The following is a 21,119-nucleotide window of genomic DNA, read 5'->3' as shown; positions in this document are numbered from 1 at the left end:
AGTATGAGCAGTGTACTCGATCGGCATGTGATGGGGGAATAAGGAAAATGCCATTGACTTTGGTAGGGATATCAAATGCAAAGCTATACAATAATTTGTTAATTTTTTGTTGATCTCCAGTTAACTATGAAAACAGCAAGCAGAACAACAATACAGAGTAACCATCCCCTCTTCCTCCCTCCCAAGATCCCCAAAATGTACAAAACATTTTATACTGTATATCCCAGAAATAGTGGATTTTCCCCAAGTCCATTTAATAATGGTCTATGGACTTTTCCTTTAGGAAGCCGTCCAAACCTTTTTAAAACTCCGCTAAGCTAACAGCCTTTACCACATTCTCTGGCAACAAATTCCAGAGTTTAATTACACGTTGAGTGAAGAAAAGTTTTCTCCAGTTTGTTTTAAATTTACTACATTGTAGCTTCATCGCATACCCCCTAGTTCTAGTATTTTTGGAAAGCGTAAACAGACGTTTCACATCTACCCGTTCAACTCCACTCATTTTTATAGACCTCTATCATATCTCCCCTCAGCCGCCTTTTCTCCAAGCTGAAGAACCCTAGCCGCTTTAGCCTTTCCTCATAGGGCAGTCGTCCCATCCCCTTTATCATTTTCGTCACCCTTCTCTGCACCTTTTCTAATTCCACTGTATCTTTTTTGAGATGCGGCGACCAGAATTGAATACAATATTCAAGGTGCGGTTGCACCATGGAGCGATACAAAGGCATAATAACATCCTCATTTTTCTTTTCCATTTCTTTCCTAATATCTAACGTTCTATTTGCTTTCTTAGCCGCAGCAGCACACTGAGCAGAAGGTTTCAACGTATCATCAACAGACACCTAGATCCCTTTCTTGGTCCGTGACTCCTAACGTGGAACCTTGCATGACATAGCTATAATTCGGGTTCTTCTTTCCCACATGCATCACTTTGCACTTGCTCACATTAAACGTCATCTGCCATTTAGACGCCCAGTCTCGTAAGGTCCACTTGTAATTTTTCACAGTCCTCCCGTGATTTAATGACTTTGAATAACTTTGTGTCATCAACAATTTTTTTTTTGTTACATTTGTACCCCGCGCTTTCCCACTCATGGCAGGCTCAATGCAGCTTACATGGGGCAATGGAGGGTTAAGTGACTTGCCCAGAGTCACAAGGAGCTGCCTGTGCCTGAAGTGGGAATCGAACTCAGTTCCCCAGGACCAAAGTCCACCACCCTAACCACTAGGCCACTTCTCCACTCACTAGTTACTTCCATCTGTAGGTCATTTATAAATATGTTAAAAAGCAGCAGTCCCAGCACAGAGCCCTGGGGAACCCCACTAACTACCCTTCTCCATTGAGAATACTGACCATTTAACCCTACTCACTGTTTTCTATCTTTTAACCAGTTTTTAATCACCAATAGAACACTAACTCCTATCCCATGACTCTCCAATTTCCTCTGGAGTCTTTCATGAGGTACTTTGTCAAACGCCTTCTGAAAATTCAGATACACAATATCAACCGGCTCCCCTTTATCCACATGTTCACCCCTTCAAAGAAATGTAGTAGATTGGTGAGGCAAGATTTCCCAATCCATGTTGACTTTGTTTCATTAATCCATGCTTTTGAATATGCTCTGTAATTTTGTTCTTAATAGTCTCTACCATTTTGCCCGGCACCGACATCAGACTCACCGGTCTATAATTTCCCAGATCTCCTCTGGAACCTTTTTTAAAAATCGGCGTTACATTGGCCACCCTCCAATCTTCCGATACCACGCTCGATTTTTAAGGATAAATTACATATTTCTAACAATCATATGTTTAGTTCTCCGAGGACAAGCAGGCTGCTTGTTCTCACTGATGGGTTGACGTCCTCGGCAGCCCCCTCCATCGGAAAGTTTACTAGCAAAGGCCTTTGCTAGTCCTCGCGCGCCCATGCGCACCGCGCATGCGCGGCCGTCTTCCCGCCCGAAACCGGCTCGAGCCGGCCAGTCTTCTTTCGTCCGCACTCGGTACGGTCGTGTTACGCCGTTCGTGCCCCAGAGAGTCGACCTCGCGCGTCCTTTTCGACGTGTTTTTGTCCTTTTTTTTTCCTTAGAAAAAGTTCGGGAAGCGCTCCGGTAGTGTCCGGAAGACCCTTTCGGGTTTTCTGCCCTTCCCGTATTTCTCAGTTTGCCCCGTAAGTTTTCTTTCGTTGTCGGGGTAGGCCTCTTTTGGCCTCGGTCGAGATTTTTCTCCCTCTAAATTTTGGTGCTTCAATTTTCGCCATTTCGGCTTTTGATTTCGCCGGCGTGATTTTTACGCCCATGACATCGAAGCCTTCCAGCGGCTTCAAGAAGTGCACCCAGTGCGCCCGGATAATCTCGCTCACTGATAGGCACTCTGCGTGTCTTCAGTGTCTAGGGGCCCAGCACCGCCCTCAGAACTGCAGTCTGTGTTCCCTGTTACAAAGGCGGACTCAGGTAGCGAGATTAGCCCAGTGGAACGTTTTGTTCTCGGGCTCTTCGTCGGCATCGGCACCGGAGGCATCGAGTGCATCGACGTCGTCAGCGTCCGGACCATCTTCCCTGGCTGCCGCTCCATCGACTGCATCGAGGCATCGGACCTCTGCATCGGCGCCGAGGCATCGGGCGACTGTATCGACGTCGGTGGTACCGAGACTTTGTCTGCTGATGTCGTCTGACGGAGGTGCATCGTCAGGAGTGCAGGTGAGGGCTGTCCATTCCCCTGCTGGTGGCGGTGAGCCTTCGGGTGGGTCTCCTCCTACCCTGAGGGCTCCTGCGGTACAGCCCCCCCGGGATCGACCCTCTTCGGTCTCGGCCCCGAGGAAGCGACGGATGGATTCTACGTCCTCCTCGTCGGTGCCGGGGAGCTCCGGTGACATGCTTCGGAAGAAATCGAAGAAGCATCGACACCGGTCTCCTCCCCATGTCGGCACCGAGAGCTCTGGGTCGCCGAGGGATTCGGCACCCAGCAGGCATCGGCACCGAGAGGACCGCTCACCCTCTGTTCAGGAGGTGTCGATGCGCTCCACTCTGGACAGCCCGGAACAGCCTCCTCGCCCGGAACAGGTTCTGACGTCGACGCCTGCATCGGCCTCTCAGCCTTTCTCTGCAGCCACTCTAAACGAGAGCCTCCGGGCCGTTCTCCCAGAGATTCTGGGAGAGCTGTTGCGCCCTACCCCTCCGGTACCGGCGGTGCTTGCGCCTCCGGTACCGTCGAGCGTGGCGCCGGCTGGCCCATCGCCCAGGTTGAGGTCCCCGACGTCGGTACCGCGTGCGGTGCCGACCGCGGCCACCTCCCAGGAAGGCTCCCCGACTACGTCGGCGGAGGGAGCTTCGCCGATGCGGGCGAGGGAGTCTACCTCTCGACGCCCCCATCGTGGATGGGGTTCCACCGAGTCGAGCAGGGCGAGGTTGCAGACACAGGTTCGGGAACTTGTGTCTGACACCGAGGGTGAGGCCTCGTGGGAGGAAGAGGAGGACCCCAGATATTTCTCTGACGAGGAGTCTGAGGGTCTTCCTTCTGAGCCCACTCCCTCTCCTGAGAGACAGCTTTCTCCTCCCGAGAGTCTGTCTTTTGCTTCCTTTGTCCGGGAGATGTCTACGGCCATCCCCTTCCCGGTGGTTGTGGAGGACGAGCCCAGGGCTGAAATGTTTGAGCTCCTGGACTATCCTTCTCCACCTAAGGAAGCATCCACTGTTCCCTTGCACCATGTCCTGAAAAAGACATTGCTTGCGAACTGGACCAAGCCACTAAGTAATCCCCACATTCCCAAGAAGATTGAGTCCCAGTACCGGATCCATGGGGACCCAGAGCTGATGCGCACTCAGTTGCCTCATGACTCTGGAGTTGTGGATCTGGCCCTAAAGAAGGCTGAGTTCTAGGGAGCATGCTTCGGCGCCCCCGGGCAAAGACCCTAGAACCTTAGACTCCTTTGGGAGGAAGGCCTACCATTCTTCTATGCTCGTGGCCAAGATCCAGTCTTACCAGCTCTACACGAGCATACACATGCGGAACAATGTGCGGCAGTTGGCGGGCTTGGTTGATGCTCTTCCCCCTGAGCAAGCCAAGCCTTTTCAGGAGGTGGTCAGGCAGCTGAAGGCGTGCAGAAAATTCCTGGCCAGAGGAGTTTGACACTTTTGATGTTGCGTCCAGGGCCGCTGCTCAAGGTGTGGTGATGCGCAGGCTCTCATGGCTGCGTGCCGCCGACCTGGAGAATAGACTCCAGCAGCGGATTGCGGACTCGCCTTGCCGTGCGGACAACATTTTTGGAGAAAAAGTCGAGCAGGTAGTAGAGTGTCTCCACCAGCAGGACACCGCATTCGACAAGTTCTCCCGCCGGCAGCCTTCAGCCTCTACCTCTACAGGTAGAAGATTTTTTGGGGGAAGGAAGACTGGTCCCTATGCTTCTGGTAAGCGTAGGTACAATCCTCCTTCCCGACAGCCTGCGGCCCAGGCTAAGCCCCAGCGCGCTCGCTCTCATCAGCAGCGTGCGCCTCAGCAAGGCCCCACGGCTCCCCAGCAAAAGCAAGGGGCGAGCTTTTGACTGGCTCCAGCAGAGCATAGCCGACATCCAAGTGTCAGTGCCGGGCGACCTGCCGGTCGGGGGGAGGTTGAAAGCTTTTCACCAAAGGTGGCCTCTCATAACCTCCGATCAGTGGGTTCTCCAAATAGTCCGGCAGGGATACACCCTCAATTTGGCATCAAAACCTCCAAATTGTCCACCGGGGGCTCAGTCTTACAGCTTCCAACACAAGCAGGTACTTGTAGAGGAACTCTCCGCCCTTCTCAGCGCCTATGCGGTTGAGCCCGTGCCATCCGGGCAAGAAGGGCTGGGATTCTATTCCAGGTACTTCCTTGTGGAAAAGAAAACGGGGGATGCGTCCCATCCTAGACCTAAGGGCCCTGAACAAATATCTCGTAAAAGAAAAGTTCAGGATGCTTTCCCTGGGCACCCTTCTCCCCATGATTCAGCAAAACAATTGGCTATGCTCTCTGGATTTGAAGGATGCCTATACACACATCCCGATACTGCCAGCTCACAGACAGTATCTGCGATTTCAGTTGGGCACACGCCACTTCCAGTACTGTGTGCTACCCTTTGGGCTCGCCTCTGCGCCCAGGGTGTTCACAAAGTGCCTAGCTGTGGTAGCAGCGGCACTTCGCAGGCTGGGGGTGCACGTGTTCCCATATCTCGACGATTGGCTGGTGAAGAACACATCCGAGGCAGGAGCCCTGCAGTCCATGCAGATGACTATTCGCCTCCTGGAGCTACTGGGGTTTGTGATAAATTACCCAAAGTCCCATCTTCTCCCAGTGCAGAAACTCGAATTCATAGGAGCCCTGCTGGATTCTCGGACGGCTCGCACCTATCTCCCAGAGGCGAGAGCCAACAACTTGTTGTCCCTCGTCTCGCGGGTGCGTGCGTCCCAGCAGATCACAGCTCGGCAGATGTTGAGATTGCTGGGCCACATGGCCTCCACAGTTCATGTGACTCCCATGGCCCGCCTTCACATGAGATCTGCTCAATGGACCCTAGCCTCCCAGTGGTATCAGGCCGCTGGGGGTCTAGAGGACGTGATCCACCTGTCCACGAGTTTTCTCAAATCCCTGTATTGGTGGACGATTTGCTCCAATTTGACTCTGGGACGTCCCTTCCAAATTCCTCAGCCACAAAAAGTGCTGACCACGGATGCGTCTCTCCTGGGATGGGGAGCTCATGTCGATGGGCTTCACACCCAAGGAAGTTGGTCCCTCCAAGAACGCGATCTACAGATCAATCTTCTGGAGTTGCGAGCGATCTGGAACGCTCTGAAGGCTTTCAGAGATCGGCTGTCCCACCAAATTATCCAAATTCAGACAGACAACCAGGTTGCCATGTACTATGTCAACAAGCAGGGGGGCACTGGATCTCGCCCCCTGTGTCAGGAAGCCGTCAGCATGTGGCTCTGGGCTCGCCGTCTCGGCATGGTGCTCCAAGCCACATATCTGGCAGGCGTAAACAACAGTCTGGCCGACAGACTGAGCCGGATTATGCAACCTCACGAGTGGTCGCTCAACTCCAGAGTGGTGCGCCAGATCTTCCAAGCGTGGGGCACCCCCTTGGTGGATCTCTTCGCATCTCGAGTGAACCACAAAGTCCCTCAGTTCTGTTCCAGGCTTCAGGCCCCCGGCAGACTGGCATCGGATGCCTTCCTCCTGGATTGGGGGGAGGGCCTGCTGTATGCTTATCCTCCCATCCCTCTGGTGGGGAGGACTTTGTTGAAACTCAAGCAAGACCGAGGCACCATGATTCTGATTGCTCCTTTTTGGCCGCGTCAGATCTGGTTCCCCCTTCTTCTGGAGTTATCCTCCGAAGAACCGTGGAGATTGGAGTGTTTTCCGACCCTCATCACACAGGACGAGGGGGCGCTTCTGCATCCCAACCTCCAGTCTCTGGCTCTCACGGCCTGGATGTTGAGGGCGTAGACTTTGCCTCTTTGGGTCTGTCAGAGGGTGTCTCCCGCATCTTGCTTGCTTCCAGGAAAGACTCCACTAAGAGAAGTTACTTCTTCCATTGGAGGAGGTTTGCCGTCTGGTGTGACAGCAAGGCCCTAGATCCTCGCTCTTGTCCTACACAGACCCTGCTTGAGTACCTTCTGCACTTGTCTGAGTCTGGTCTCAAGACCAACTCTGTAAGGGTTCACCTTAGTGCAATCAGTGCATACCATTACCGTGTGGAAGGTAAGCCGATCTCAGGACAGCCTTTAGTTGTTCGCTTCATGAGAGGTTTGCTTTTGTCAAAGCCCCCTGTCAAGCCTCCTACAGTGTCATGGGATCTCAATGTCGTTCTCACCCAGCTTATGAAACCTCCTTTTGAGCCACTGAATTCCTGCCATCTGAAGTACTTGACCTGGAAGGTCATTTTCTTGGTGGCAGTTACTTCAGCTCGTAGAGTCAGTGAGCTTCAGGCCCTGGTAGCCCAGGCCCCTTACACCAAATTTCATCATAACAGAGTAGTCCTCCGCACTCACCCTAAGTTCTTGCCAAAGGTCGTGTCGGAGTTCCATCTGAACCAGTCAATTGTCTTGCCAACATTCTTTCCCCGTCCTCATTCCTGCCCTGCTGAACGTCAGCTGCACACATTGGACTGCAAGAGAGCATTGGCCTTCTATCTGGAGCGGACACAGCCCCACAGACAGTCCGCCCAATTGTTTGTTTCTTTTGATCCCAATAGGAGGGGAGTGGCTGTAGGGAAACGCACCATATCCAATTGGCTAGCAGATTGCATTTCCTTCACTTACGCCCAGGCGGGGCTGGCTCTTGAGGGTCATGTCACGGCTCATAATGTTAGAGCCATGGCTGCGTCGGTAGCCCACTTGAAGTCAGCCTCCATTGAAGAAATTTGCAAAGCTGCGACGTGGTCATCTGTCCACACATTCACATCTCATTACTGCCTGCAGCAGGATACCCGACGCGACAGTCGGTTCGGGCAGTCAGTTCTTCAGAACCTGTTTGGGCTTTAGGATCCAACTCCACCCCCGAGGGCCCTGTTTGTTCTGTTCCAGGCTGCACTCTCAGTTAGTTGGTAAATTTTTTAGGTCAATCTCTTTAATGTCCTCGCCGTTGCGAGGCCCAATTGACCATGGTTGTTGTTTTGAGTGAGCCTGGGGGCTAGGGATACCCCATCAGTGAGAACAAGCAGCCTGCTTGTCCTCGGAGAAAGCGAATGCTACATACCTGTAGAAGGTATTCTCCGAGGACAGCAGGCTGATTGTTCTCACAAACCCGCCCGCCTCCCCTTTGGAGTTGAGTCTTCCCTTAAAGTGTATTGTCTTGCTACATACTGGACTGGCCGGCTCGAGCCGGTTTCGGGCGGGAAGACGGCCGCGCATGCGCGGTGCGCATGGGCGCGCGAGGACTAGCAAAGGCCTTTGCTAGTAAACTTTCCGACGGAGGGGGCTGCCGAGGACGTCAACCCATCAGTGAGAACAATCAGCCTGCTGTCCTCGGAGAATACCTTCTACAGGTATGTAGCATTCGCTTTATGTAGGTGAGCTCTGAAGTATATTTGGTAAAATTTGGATAGGAGAGATCTCAGGTCATTCCTCTGCCAAAGTCCCATAATATCAGTTGTAGTGTCCTGAAGATATCTGTGGTGAAATTCTAGGAGGCACCTCTTGCTAAGCTCCCAGTGTTAGGGCCTCTGTGAGTTTCTTGTACATCCTCAGTAAGATCAGTCCACTGCAACAATGACATATGATGCAATTGCAAATAGGCAAAATAGTGGGAGGCTGGCAAGGCAATAGGGCCTCTGTAGCTCCTGAATTGATTTCAATTTACCCTCTTCAGTGATTACATTTAACAGATATTTTAATACCTTTGGAGGAGCATTTTCGATATGATGTCTAAGTCTGACTTTGGATGTTTTTGCAAAAAAAACGTCCAAAATCTGAATAGCAAAGGTCATTTTCAAAGAAGAAAAACATCTTTTGTTTACGAAAATAGAAGGCTTTGTGATTTAGATGTTTTATTTTTTGTAAATTGCACCCCCCCCCCCAAAAAAAAAAAAAATCTAAGTGCAAAACACACAAAATCAAGCCATTGGGATGTAGGAGGAGCCAGCATTTTTAGTACACTGGTCCCCCTGACATCCCAGGAAAGCAGTAGGGCACCCTAGGGGGGCACTTCAGTGGACTTCATAAAATGCTTACAGCCACTCATCTGACCATTGCTCCCTTACCTTGTGTGCTGGGCCTCCCACTGTACACCGCTCCTATAGATAGCCCTTACGGGTGAAGGCGGCACCTGTACAGTGGGTTTCTGGTGAGTTTCCTCCACAAGTGTTACAGGTAGGGAGAGGTATGGGCCTGGGTCCACCTGTCTGCAGTGCACTGCACCCACCACTAGACTACTCCAGGGGCCTGCATGCTGTTCTAATGGACTTGAGTACAACATCTGAAGCTGACACAGAGGCTGGCAAGTAATGTTTTTTCATCACATTTTTGGGGGTGGGAGGAGGTTAGTGACCACTGGGGGAATAAGGGGAGGTCATCCTTGATTCCCTCCAGTGGTCACCTGGTTATTTAGGGCACCTTTTTGTGCCTTATTTGTTATAAAAACAGGTCTAGCTCAAGACGTCTTAGTTTTAGTCCTGGACATTTGTTTTCTTCCATTATGGCTGAAAAATGTCCGAGTCTCATTCACAGTGTCAGCATAATAGAGGTCCACAGACAACCAGTAAACCAATTTTGATAAGGGCTGCCTCAGCTCACAACCCTCCCCTTCCATTAAGAACAAATTCTGTACCCCTGGACTAGTAAACTGCAGCTCCCAACCCTTCCCTACCCCAATTACCCCCTCCCCCCCCCCCAAAACAAATCACCAATTCCTATCCCTTAAAGGCGGAGTTTATCCCTCCCTAGGAATCTGCCACTAAGCAACATCCTCCTCCTTGCCTATCCCCTCCATTAGTAAACGAGGGTAAAGTAATCCGCATAGGAACATAGTATAACCAAACAGTACATGGGACTTGGGCTAGAAAATCTAGGTCGTGCTAGAGATATATATATTTTTAAAAACACACACACAGTAAAATTTGTTGCATATCAAGAGAAAATTGGATGTCCTTATAGAATATATCATACAGGCGGTAGATAACTTGTACAAAAGGTAAGGCTCCATAGAGTCCCAAATCCATATAACGGAAAGGCAGTTCAAGCTGGCAGCAAAGCAGGATCAAACAGCACCTTTAAAGGATATTCAGACCCCGAATATGGGAAAAGTCACACATCAATACAGTATATCATGGTTAATGATACTACACATTAGAGGAAGAGACGTCAGGGACCGGGATGGCAGCTTGAACGCGGAGCTCCGTTGGTGCATTAAGAGCGAGCAAATCCCACAGACTTGAGCAGCATCCCGAAGCGTGGATCGAAGGGGAAAGGTTCCTGAGTTATGCCGCCGAAGAAGGGACTGGAGTGATTCCATTTTTCGATGGATCAAAGTAAGAAAACGCCGGCGGCTTCGGGGGGCCCGAGCAGAGTGTGAATCAAAGATGGCGGCGAGCCCGGCTGCGGCCAGGGAGGAGCACGCTGAGGAGGGACTTGAAGCTGGCAAGATTGCAAAATTGGACGTAGTGGCTTGGTTTCAGGACCTAAAGGCCGATCTGGCGGGGGTCTGAATGGATATACAAACTGCCCTGAGAGAAATTAGGGCTGAAATTCACAACTTGGGAATGAGTGTTGGTGAGGTGGAGGAGGGGATGGAGACTCTTAAGCAGGACATGGGGAAATTGCATAAAGTAGTGAATACTGACACACTGGAATTGCAACAACTCAGGGAGCAGGTGGAAGACCTGGAGAATAGGTTGCGCCGAAACAATTTGCGATTCAAAGGAGTCCCTGTCTTGGATATATTTAGCAATTGTGAAGCAGTGATTCAAGAGTTTTGTGTAGGTACATTTTGAATCCTGAGGAAGGTGGTCTACTACCAGACCTCCGCATCCAGAGAGCGCATAGAGTGGCTGGCTCGCAGCGAGAATCCAACCCGAGGGACATTGTAGTATGTTTTGCTGATTTCCCCATGAAGGAGAAGATATTGTCTAAAGCGAGGCAGCAAAAAGAGATTCTTTGGAAGAACTGTAAGATTGGGGTGTTTCAAGATCTGGCATGAATTACTTTGCAAAAGCGTCTATCCTTTTGAGAAGCCACGATATTTGAGGTCAAAGGGGATCCGATACAGGTGGCTATTCCCATTTGGGATGTGGCTAACGGTGGATGGTAAATCGCACAAAGTAAAGACCCCGGATGAAGCATGGTTAACACTGCAATCTTTGGGGTGTAGAGATGTTCCAATTCAGAAGTTACTGGAGATCACCAAGGAACCCAGAGCGGATTCAGCATGGCAGAGGGTGGTGGATCAGGGTAAGAATTCTGGCAAGCAAGCTTCCTGAAGGAAAACAGACTTATGCGGACTAGTGGAAGATTGATTTATTCATTGAGAACATTATGCAGATAAGCAATTATTTCAGGGGTGCTACATATAGGGGGTCTGTAGGGGGGAGGGAGGGCAGGGTACCCTGGTGAGTGTGGGGAGCATGGGAATATGTTGGAAGATGGTGAGGGGTGAGGTGAGAGATTGAACTGGAGGGATTTTGGGTGTGGGAATTAAAATTATGCGGGTTGAGGGATGGAGGGATGCTTGGCAGAAGTGTATGGGTTGAACGAATGCAGTGAATGTCAGCTAACTATTGATCAGTTCTGAAAACAACCAAAGCAAATCTCCTGCTAATCATCCCTGATAGGAAGACCTCCATGGTACTCTAATTTACCACTAGGTAAAAGTTTTGTTAAGCTGATTCAGAATTTGGTATTAGCAACAAGGTGTGTTCTTGCTAGACTTTGGAAAAGACCAACCCTCCCTACAAAAGATGGAAAAGCTAACTACAGAATTAAGAGGTTGCAATCTTCTTTTTTTTTTTTTTTGAAAATTTTGGACCCTGTTCCAGACCTATCTGGTTCTGAGTTTTGAGCCCACATTGTATTCTACTAATTTTTGTATTGCAGTACTAGTGAAGACAGACATGGAACAAATAAAAGATTAGGGGGAGAGATTTATTAAGGGAATGGTTAAAAACATGAGTATTTAACAGGTGAGTAAGGGGTTAAGGCAGTGGTTCCCAAACCTGGTCCTGGAGGCACCCCAGACTTTCAGGTTTTCAGTATATCCACAATGAATATTTTTGAGAGAGATCTGAATGCAGTGGAAGCCGTGCATGCAGATCTCTCTCACCTGAACATTCATTGTGGGTGTCCTGAGAACCTGACTGGCAGGGGTGCCTCCAGGACCAGGTTTAGGAACAACTGGGTGGGTTAAGGATTAAAAGCATCCTCAACAATGTCTGATTTTAGCCTAGGTTTGCATAGGGTCAGAGACAGAGCCTGATGAGTCTCTCCCTGCTGGTAATGAGTCCTTCTAGGATTTCCATCCCCCCCCCCCCCCCCCCCCCCCCCCCCCCCCACCCCCAAACCTTCTGTTCAAAAAAAGTACATTAGTGGAGTCCCTCAAATAGCACTTCCAATATATTAATGGCCAGTAGGGAACCACACTGCTATTAACTTTGTGTGTGTGTATTTTAAGATATGAAAGGGAGGAGGGAAGGTGGCTGGTGGCCACTGGGAACATTTTAAGATGGGCGGGGGGGGGGGGGGGGGGGAGGGAGACCAGCAGCAGCCCATAGAGACACCACTCATCTACTCAACACTATCTCTCCTGCTGTCATCCCTTTCATCTGTCATATCCTCAATCTTTCACTTTCCACTGCGACTGTCCCTGATGCCTTCAAACATGCCATAGTCACCCCACTCCTCAAAAAACCTTCACTGGATCCTACCTCTCTTCCAACTATCGCCCCATCTCCCTCCTCCCTTTCTTATCCAAGATACTAGAATGTGCTGTCCACCGTCGCTGCCTCGACTTTCTTTCATCTCAAGCTATTCTTGATCCACTCCAATCTGGCTTTCGCCCCCTTCATTCAACCGAAACAGCACTTGCTAAAGTCTCCAATGATCTGTTCCTGGCTAAATCCAAAGGGCTCTATTCTATCCTCATCCTTCTCAATCTTTCTGCTGCTTTTGACTGTTGATCACAGCCTACTCCTTGGCACGCTATCCTCACTTGGATTTCAGAACTCTGCTCTTTCCTGGTTTTCTTCTTATCTCTCACAGCGTACTTTTAGTGTATACTCTGGTGGATCCTCCTCTTCCTCTATCCCACTGTCAGTGGGTGTACCTGAAGGATCCGTCCTAGTACCTCTCCTTTTCTCCATCTATACTTCCTCCCTTGGTGCTCTGATCTCATCCCACGGTTTTCAGTATCATCTTTACGCGGATGACTCCCAGATCTACCTCTCCACACCAGAAATCTCGACAGAAATCCAGGCCAAGGTATCTGCCTGCCTGTCTGGACATTGCTGCCTGGATGTCTCACCGCCACCTGAAACTTAATATGTCCAAAACTGAGCTCCTTATCTTCCCACCTAAACCAACCTCTCCCCTTCCCCCATTCTCTATTTCTGTGGACAACACGCTCATTCTTCCTGTCTCATCTGCTCGTAACCTTGGGGTCATCTTCAACTATATCGCCAAAATTCGCCCTTTCCTTTCTGAGCACGCTACCAGAACCCTCATCCACACTCTCATCACCTCTAGCTTAGACTACTGCAACTTGCTTCTCACAGGTCTTCCACTAAGCCATCTCTCTCCTCTTCAATCTGTTCAAAATTCTGCTGCACGACTAATATTCCGCCAAAGTCGCTATGCTCATATCAGCCCTCTCCTGAAGTCACTTCACTGGCTCCCTATCCGTTTCCATATACAATTCAAGCTCCTCTTATTGACCTATAAGTGCATTCACTCTGCAGCCCCTCACTACCTCTCCACCTTCATCTCTCCCTACACTCCTTCCCAGAAACTCCGTTCACTAGGTAAATCTCTCCTAACTGCAGCCTTCTCCTCCACCGCTAACTCCAGACTCCATTCCTTTTATCTTGCCGCACCTTATGCCTGGAATAGACTTCCTGAGCCGCTACGTCAATCTCCATCTCTGGCCGTCTTCAAATCCGGGCTAAAGGCCCACCTGTAATGCTCCTTTTGACTCCTAACTTTTCTCTTGTTCGTAACCTTTATCTTATTTTCCTCTTTTCAATAGTCCCTTATCCCTATGTGTCCTATCTGTCTGTCCTGCCCTTATCCCTTATTTGTCCTGTCTGTCCTGATCTAGATTGTAAGCTCTCTTGAGCAGGGACTGTCTCTTCTTCATGTTCAATTGTGAAGCGCTGCGTACGACTGGTAGCGCTATAGAAATGATTTGTAGTAGTAGTTGTAGCAGGTAATTTAATTCACCTTGAGCTACTAGAAACACTGCTGAGGCTCTGGTGCAGTGGTTCTCAACATTTTATTTTAATTCCCTGTCCCCCAGTTGTGACACCCAGACAGATGATGCTCACATATATGGCTCACTGTATAATGAACCTCACAGACCTTTGGTCCAACGCAGTATAGCAGTTCTTATGAGTTAGATTTTGTGGAATCAGATCATGTTTACTTTTATCTACCCACTTCCCCCCCCCCCCCCCCCCCCCCCCCCCCACACACACACACTCTCACCAACAAGTGCAGATCAGATGTGGGACATTTCTCAAAAGACACTATAGAAAAACTTATTCAGATTCTCTGAGCAATAGCTAAATAAATCTCTCCTCACCAGGCACATAGGATATATTTTTTTTCAAGTTTTATTTTAGATATACATGTAGCAAACATATACAACAGTAGCACTAATTTGTATGATTAAAACTACAAACCCCTACCTACATGCATAACATAAGAGTAGCCATACTGGGTCACACCAATGGTCCATCTAACCCAGTATCCTGTTTCCAACAGTGGCCAAGCCAGGTCACAAATACCTGGCAGAAACCAAATTATTAACAACATTCCATGCTACCAATCCCGGGGCAAGCAGTTGCTTCCCCATGTCTGCCTCAATAGCAAACTAAGGATTTTTCCTCCAGGAACTTGTCATACGCTAACTACAGACTGCTCAGAATACGGCAGCCAGGTTTATCTATGGAAAATCTAAATTTGAAAGCGCAAAACCCATCCGTGAAAAACTACACTGGCTACCAATCAAGGAATGTATCGCCTTCAAGATTTGTACCTTTGTTCACAGAATAATACATGGTCTGGCTCTGAGCTATATGTCTGAACTAATCGACTTACCAATTAGAAACACAATTGAATCAGCCAGAACGTACTTAACTCTTCCCAAGTTGTAAAAACCTGAAGTATAAATCAACATGCGCGTCAAGTTTCTCTTACATATGCACCTAAACCTAAAAACTCACCTGTTCAAGAAGGCAAACCCCACAGTATCTGACATAAACACCGAATAATGAAATATGGCATTTTAATCAGGAAACGGACAGTTTTCAACCCCGACGCATGATCACACCTAACATTTTCTCTGAATCACCCCAACCTATTTACCGATACTTCTTTACTGTACTTGTCACTGTAATAGTACCCCTATACTGTATTTGTTAACACCGGAATCTGTAACCACCTCTCGAACTATGTAAGCCACTTTGAGCCTACTAAGTGGGAAAAAGTGGAATACAAATGTAACAAATAAATAAAACAAATAACCGCTCTTACCATGTCCTCCAGCAAAGAGTTCCAGAGCTTTAACTATTCATTGAGTGAAAAAAATTCCTCCTAATTGTTTTAAAAGTATTTCCATGTAACTTCCTGGAGTGTCCCCTAGTCTTCGTACTTTTGGAACGAGTAAAAAATTGATCTACTTGTTCTACACCACTCAGGATTTTGTAGACCTCAGTCATTTCTCCCCTCATCCGTCTCTTTTCCAAGCTGAAGAGCCGTAACCTCTTTAGCCTTTCCTCATACGATCCCCTCTTATCATTTTTGTTGCTAAGAATAGGCAGCACTTCAAATATTACATGGGGCCTTAAAACACCGATAGACACACTACTGATAAAATGGAACAAGTGGGACTTCTACAGATCTTTACATAGAAGCTACGTGCCCACAAATACCATACGTGTGAATGGTTTTCTTGTCTTAAAATGATGTTCCTTTCAATTGTTTTTCTTGGTATTTTATTTTTAAACTGCAATGACCTACCAGGGGCATATCTGCGTGGGGCCACAGGGGCCTGGGCCCCTGCAGATTTTGCCCCGGACCCCCCTACCGCCGTTAACCCTCCCTCCCTCGCCTACCGCCGTCACCTACCCCGAGGTCCGCTTCCTCCGGCTTTTTAAAATATTGCTTCAGCTGGCGGGGGACCCCAACCCCCCGCCAGCCCAGCCGCGATCTTTAACTTTTTCATCCTTGTTGTGCAGCGCGCTGTGAAAGCTGCATGCATCTTTAGATCCAGTTGGATGGAGTCTGACATTGCAGCACGTTGTAACGTCAACGTGCTGCGACGTCAGACTCCATCCAACTGGATGGAGCAATATTTTAAAAAGCCGGAGGAAGCGGACCTCGGGGTAGGTGACGGCAGTAGGCGGGGGAGGGAGGGAGTGTTAACGGCGGGTGGGGGGGGGGCTATAATGTGCCCCCTCTAGCCCCTGCCCCCCCTACCGCCGAACCTACACTTAGAAATGGGTGGTATATCACATTTTTAATAAACATACCTTGGCCACACACAAAACACAGGCAAACCTACCTTCACCAAATATAGAACAAGGGATAACAAATTAGAAATAGAGAGATGAAGACGAACATTTAACTTGGAATCCCAAGAAGTAAAACTAGGCATGTTTCACAATATGGAAGAAATAAAAACAGAAATGCATTTCCTCTTATACTGAACATAATACAAACTTCCACAATGCACATTTCCCAAACTAACAATCTAGTTAGAAAAAATGATTTATTTTGAATTTAATTTATTACCTTTTTTGTCTGGACACTTTTCCATCATGTTGGTCCTAGTTTTTCTTTTATGCTTTCCTGACTTCTAACTTTTTTTTTTTTTCCAGGGGCTGCTGTCCATTTGGCATTTCTCTTCTCCTCTTGTTTTATTTTATATACTGTTTATTACAATTGGGGTTTTAAAGCAGTTTACAATAAAACAAATACAGTGACATAAGATCATACATCAAGGCCACAGAAATACTTATAACTTAACAGAAAGCAGCAGAGATTTTTACAACAAATAAATTGACGCTTATCCCAAAACCTTTTTCTCAAAGAGCAAAATTTTTAGTATTTGTTTTTCCTTCATGTCTGACATATTGATCTTACCGTTTTAGCTCTTTCCTTCTTTTTTTTTTTTTTCTTTTTTTATGCCTGTCAACTCAAACTTCACCTGTTTTCTCACCTGCAGTGTTCTAGCTTCACTTTTCAACTATTAACTTTTTTTACATTTCCTTCTCACTTGTTAAGCTCTCCAAATTTTCATTCCCCAGCTTCCTAATCCCTTCTGTCTTTTTTTTTTTTTTTTTTTTTTTTTTTTTTTTTCTCCCTCCCCATTACCACATTATTACCCTGCTCTATTTATTATCATCCTCTGGCCCATTTCCTTTACAACCTCCACACCCCAAATCTTTGTAGCCTTACATCTGCCTGTTTGTTCCCTCTCTTCCTGCCCCTGTGGTCCAACACTTTTTTTTTTTTTTTCTCTCTTTCTTCTCCCTCCGTCGATCATTTTTTTCTTCGCTCCACATTCTTCCCTTCCTCCACCCCCAGGGCCACCATTTCTTTCTTCTCCCTCCCTGCCCTTGTGGTCCGTCTTCCTCTTTACTCCCTACCTTATTCCCATTGTCCAGCATCTCTATGTCCCTGCCCTCCACCCTCAGATCCATCTTTTCTTTCTATCCTCCCCCCTTCCTCTCCCCCCCCCAGTCTATCTCCTAGGAGGCCCCTGGTAGCGGCAGCAATTGAGTCGCTGCCTGCAGCCTTCCCAGATCCTGTCCTCTAACGTGACCCGCACACCCCTAAACAAGAAGTTACATTGGAGAGGCAGGTCCCAACAGAAGAGAGGCTTTCAGTGGGCTAAAGGTAGTGTTTTTGAGGATCTCCTAGGAGACTCTGTTTAAGGTAGATGGGGTAGGGGTGCGGGAGGAGAGTGAAAGATGATAAGATATTGGCTCATGTAGAGGGAGGCACTGGACCCTCAGACACTTTGTCCAAGCAGTTATCCATCCTTGCTCTCCCCCCCCCCCCTTTTTTTTTTCATGTGCCCATGTCCTTCTATTTATTTATTTATTTATTTATATATTTTTATATTGGAATGCCCTCCCGCGGGAGGTGGTGGCGATGAAAACGGTAACGGAATTCAAACATGCGTGGGATGTGCATAAAGGAATCCTGTGCAGAAGGAATGGATCCTCAGAAGCTTAGCTACAATTGGGTGGCAGAGCAGGTGGGGGGAAGAGGGGTTGGTGGTTGGGAGGCGAGGATAGGGGAGGGCAGACTTATACGGTCTGTGCCAGAGCCGGTGATGAAAGGCGGGACAGGTGGTTGGGAGGCAGGAAAAACTGCTGGGCAGACTTATACGGTCTGTGCCCTGAGAAAGACAGGTACAAATCAAGGTAAGGTATACACATGAGTTTATCTTGGGCAGACTGGATGGACCGTGGAGGTCTTTTTCTGCTGTCATCTACTATGTTACTATATTTAAAACTTCTTGGTTCATCCTGGTTTCCTATAAGTCACTTGTGTTAATCTCAGGGAAATTTAGAGCAGTTTGAAACCTGCCCCACCACTGGTTAGTATTCATAATATGCAAACTTTAATACTAAAAGGAAACTGGGTATCATGAAATGCTGACACATTCCCCTTAGTTTTGTTTACCTTCATTGGGTTTTTTTCTTTTTTGTAGCTCCTGCTTTCACCATGGATGAATCTCTTGAGCTTTGCTGTTGCCATAGCAGGAATTGTCTTTCATGCAGGTAACCTTCGTTGGTGGCGTATTGGTAGTGATTGGCTCTATAAAGAGAGATGCGAAGTGCGTCGCTCCTATCGTGTGTATGAGCCTACGTCCAGCTATGACAATGTATATGATGAAGACAAATGGAGAGTAAATGAATGCAAGGAGCTGCTGAGAAGTCTCATGGTAAGACATTAGGAATGTGCACTAGACAAGGTAGATGGGGCTTCTAGGGTCCTGTATACTAGCATGTGCACATGGTGGTGGTAATCATAATTAAAAAAAAAAGAAAATCCACTGTCATTTATTTCTTTATTTTTTAAACTCTTTTATTACTGCCTTTCTGTGGTACAATCAAAGTGGTTTACATATTATATACAGACACTTCTCTGCCCCTAGTGGGCTCACAATCTAAGGTGGGGTTTTTGTTTTGTTTTGTACCTGGGGCAGTCAGAGCCAGCTCAAGGTATGGACCAGGTGAGGCACTGACTCAGGGTGCCAAGCCTCAAGGCCACCAAAAGCCTGCCTCATCTGCTCCCCTGTAGTGCCTGAAACCTGTGCCTGTGGTTAACAGTAGCACATTCCTTTCTGTCCTTGGTCCTCTCTCTCATTACTGTCCCTCACCTCCCCCTCCACCTACCATTTTATTTAAAAAGCAGCGTTTCCCTGTCAAGCACCAGCTTTGTTTCACCTAACGTTACGTGCCCCCCCTTGACATAACTTCCTCAGGGGCGCAGCAGAGAAGATGCAGGTCTGGCGCAGGTAGCGTTAGGTTAAACGGCAATGGTACTCCGGAGGAGAAAAATGTCTTTAAAGATGGGGGGAGGGGCACTAAACCAACTGTTGCCACAGTGTGCAACAGTCACTTGAGCCGGTCATGGGGACAATGGAGATTTAAGTGACTTGCTTAGGGTCACAAGGAGCTGCAGTGGGAAACAAACCCTTTTCAGGCTGAGCTCTGAGAGAAGAGGACATCTAAGTAAGTGGACATTTTTTGCTGTGTGCTTTGGTGACTTAAAGACTGGGATAAGAGAAATTGTAGATTTATTGATATTTTTAAATTCAAACTAGTAAACCTTTTGTTAGGATTTATTTACTGCCTTTTTTGAAAGAATTCACTCAAAGGCAGTGTACAGCAGTAAAAATATTCAAATAATATTGTTAACGCTTGTTTTATACTGCTGCTGTTAAGCACAAATCGGAGTGGTTTATACAAATAATAAAAACACATTAAAAGAACTCCCAAGTTGTATAGGACAATAGTAAAATTCATATTTACAGTATTTGTTCAGAGAGCCTTAGGAAAGAAGTGGCAAGGGTGGGCAGGAAGGTTAAGAAGTTACAATGGGAGGATCCTGAAGATCAGAGGAAGTAGGTAGGGGTGGCATAGGGAGGAATTACAACATAATATGTAATAAAACCATTTTACAAGCCTAGAGTATAAGCAAAGATGGAAAATATAGGTAACAGATTAACAAGAGTGAGAAGATAAGGGATTAATTTAAGAAAGGTTTACTTTGATGTCATTAAGGTGCTTGAATATCTTATCTAGGAAGGAGTAGATAAACATGTTTGCCTATAGTACATGCAGCAGGTGTCATTCGTTGTATGTGTGTGTGTGACTAGCAAGCTGGTTACTTCCATTAAAGGCCTGGTTGAAGAGACAAGGTTTCACCTGCTTCCTGAAGCAGATATAGTCTTATGTTAAGCAGAGCCTTTCAGGGAGTGCATTCCAGACTGTGGGGGCTACTCCAGAGAAGGTTCGCTGGTAGGTATCTCATCATGTAATGTCTTTTAGAGAGGGTGTGGTTAGGAATACTCTGTGGGAGGACCTTGGTGTCCTTGGAGGTGTGTAGAGGGAGATCTGTTCAAGTACTCTGGGCCATTACTTTTAAGGGTCTTGAAGATCAGACAGTTTTTTAAATTTAGCCCTGTATTGTACTGGTAGCCAGTGAGTTTTAGCAAAAATTGTGCGATGTGGTCACGTCACTTCTATTAGTTTTGCTGCAGCATTCTGAATCAATTGGAGCTGGTGTAGACCCTTTGTAGTCAGACCAGAGTAGAATGCATTACAGTAATTCAGTCTTGATGTACTCAAGGCATGCACAATGGAGACAAGATTTGCCTTCTCAATGTAACCAGTTTAAATTGTGTAACACCCTTTCCCCATAGTTTTAATGGTAAGGGTACTTACATTCCGCCAACTGCCGCACATATTCAAAGCAGATAACAACCTAAGATCCAAATACAATCTGACTACAACTTGAAACTTCTGCCAGAGGTTGAAACATAACTGTTACAGCCTAGAACATTAACAGCTTCTCGAAAGCACAGCAAGGCCTAGTTCAGTCTTCTTTTACATTATATTATACATATTTACATTGGGTGCTTTATATACCGCACTAACCTCTTGGAGTTCAGAGCAGTTTATAAATTAAAAAGAAATAGCTAAATCCTAGCACGTTAACAAATTCACAATTTATATCACAATGATAGGGTGGATCAAATTGGGGGTGGGATTGCGCTGTATGTTAAAGAGGGAATTGAGTCAAAAAATATTCTACATGATACAGATAGCGTGGAATCCTTATGGGTAGAAATTCCATATGTGAAGGGGAGGCGTATAATGGTAAGGCTGTACTATGTCCTCCAGGACAGAACAGACAGATGAGTAAATGTTTACAGAAATT

General features: G+C 47.4%; 1 protein-coding gene across 2 annotated transcripts in view; it reads left to right on the top strand.

Moving 5' to 3' along the window:
* LOC115482310 (transmembrane protein 176B-like) overlaps positions 1-21,119 on the top strand; it is a 220,363-nt gene that overhangs the window by 41,256 nt on the left and 157,988 nt on the right. Inside the window, exon 5 of one of the 2 annotated variants that reach the window (XM_030222022.1) lies at positions 18,382-18,615. The exons of the other annotated variant lie outside the window; for it this stretch is intronic. Within the exon in view, the coding sequence (XP_030077882.1) occupies positions 18,382-18,615 (234 nt within the window). The remainder of the gene's footprint in view (positions 1-18,381; positions 18,616-21,119) is intronic. 2 annotated transcript variants of the gene reach the window in all.

This window comes from Microcaecilia unicolor, chromosome 1 (genome assembly GCF_901765095.1).
Source record: "Microcaecilia unicolor chromosome 1, aMicUni1.1, whole genome shotgun sequence".
Lineage (NCBI taxonomy): Eukaryota > Metazoa > Chordata > Amphibia > Gymnophiona > Siphonopidae > Microcaecilia > Microcaecilia unicolor.
Note: the sequence above shows the minus strand (reverse complement) of the source record. Positions and strands in the feature narration are given on the sequence as shown.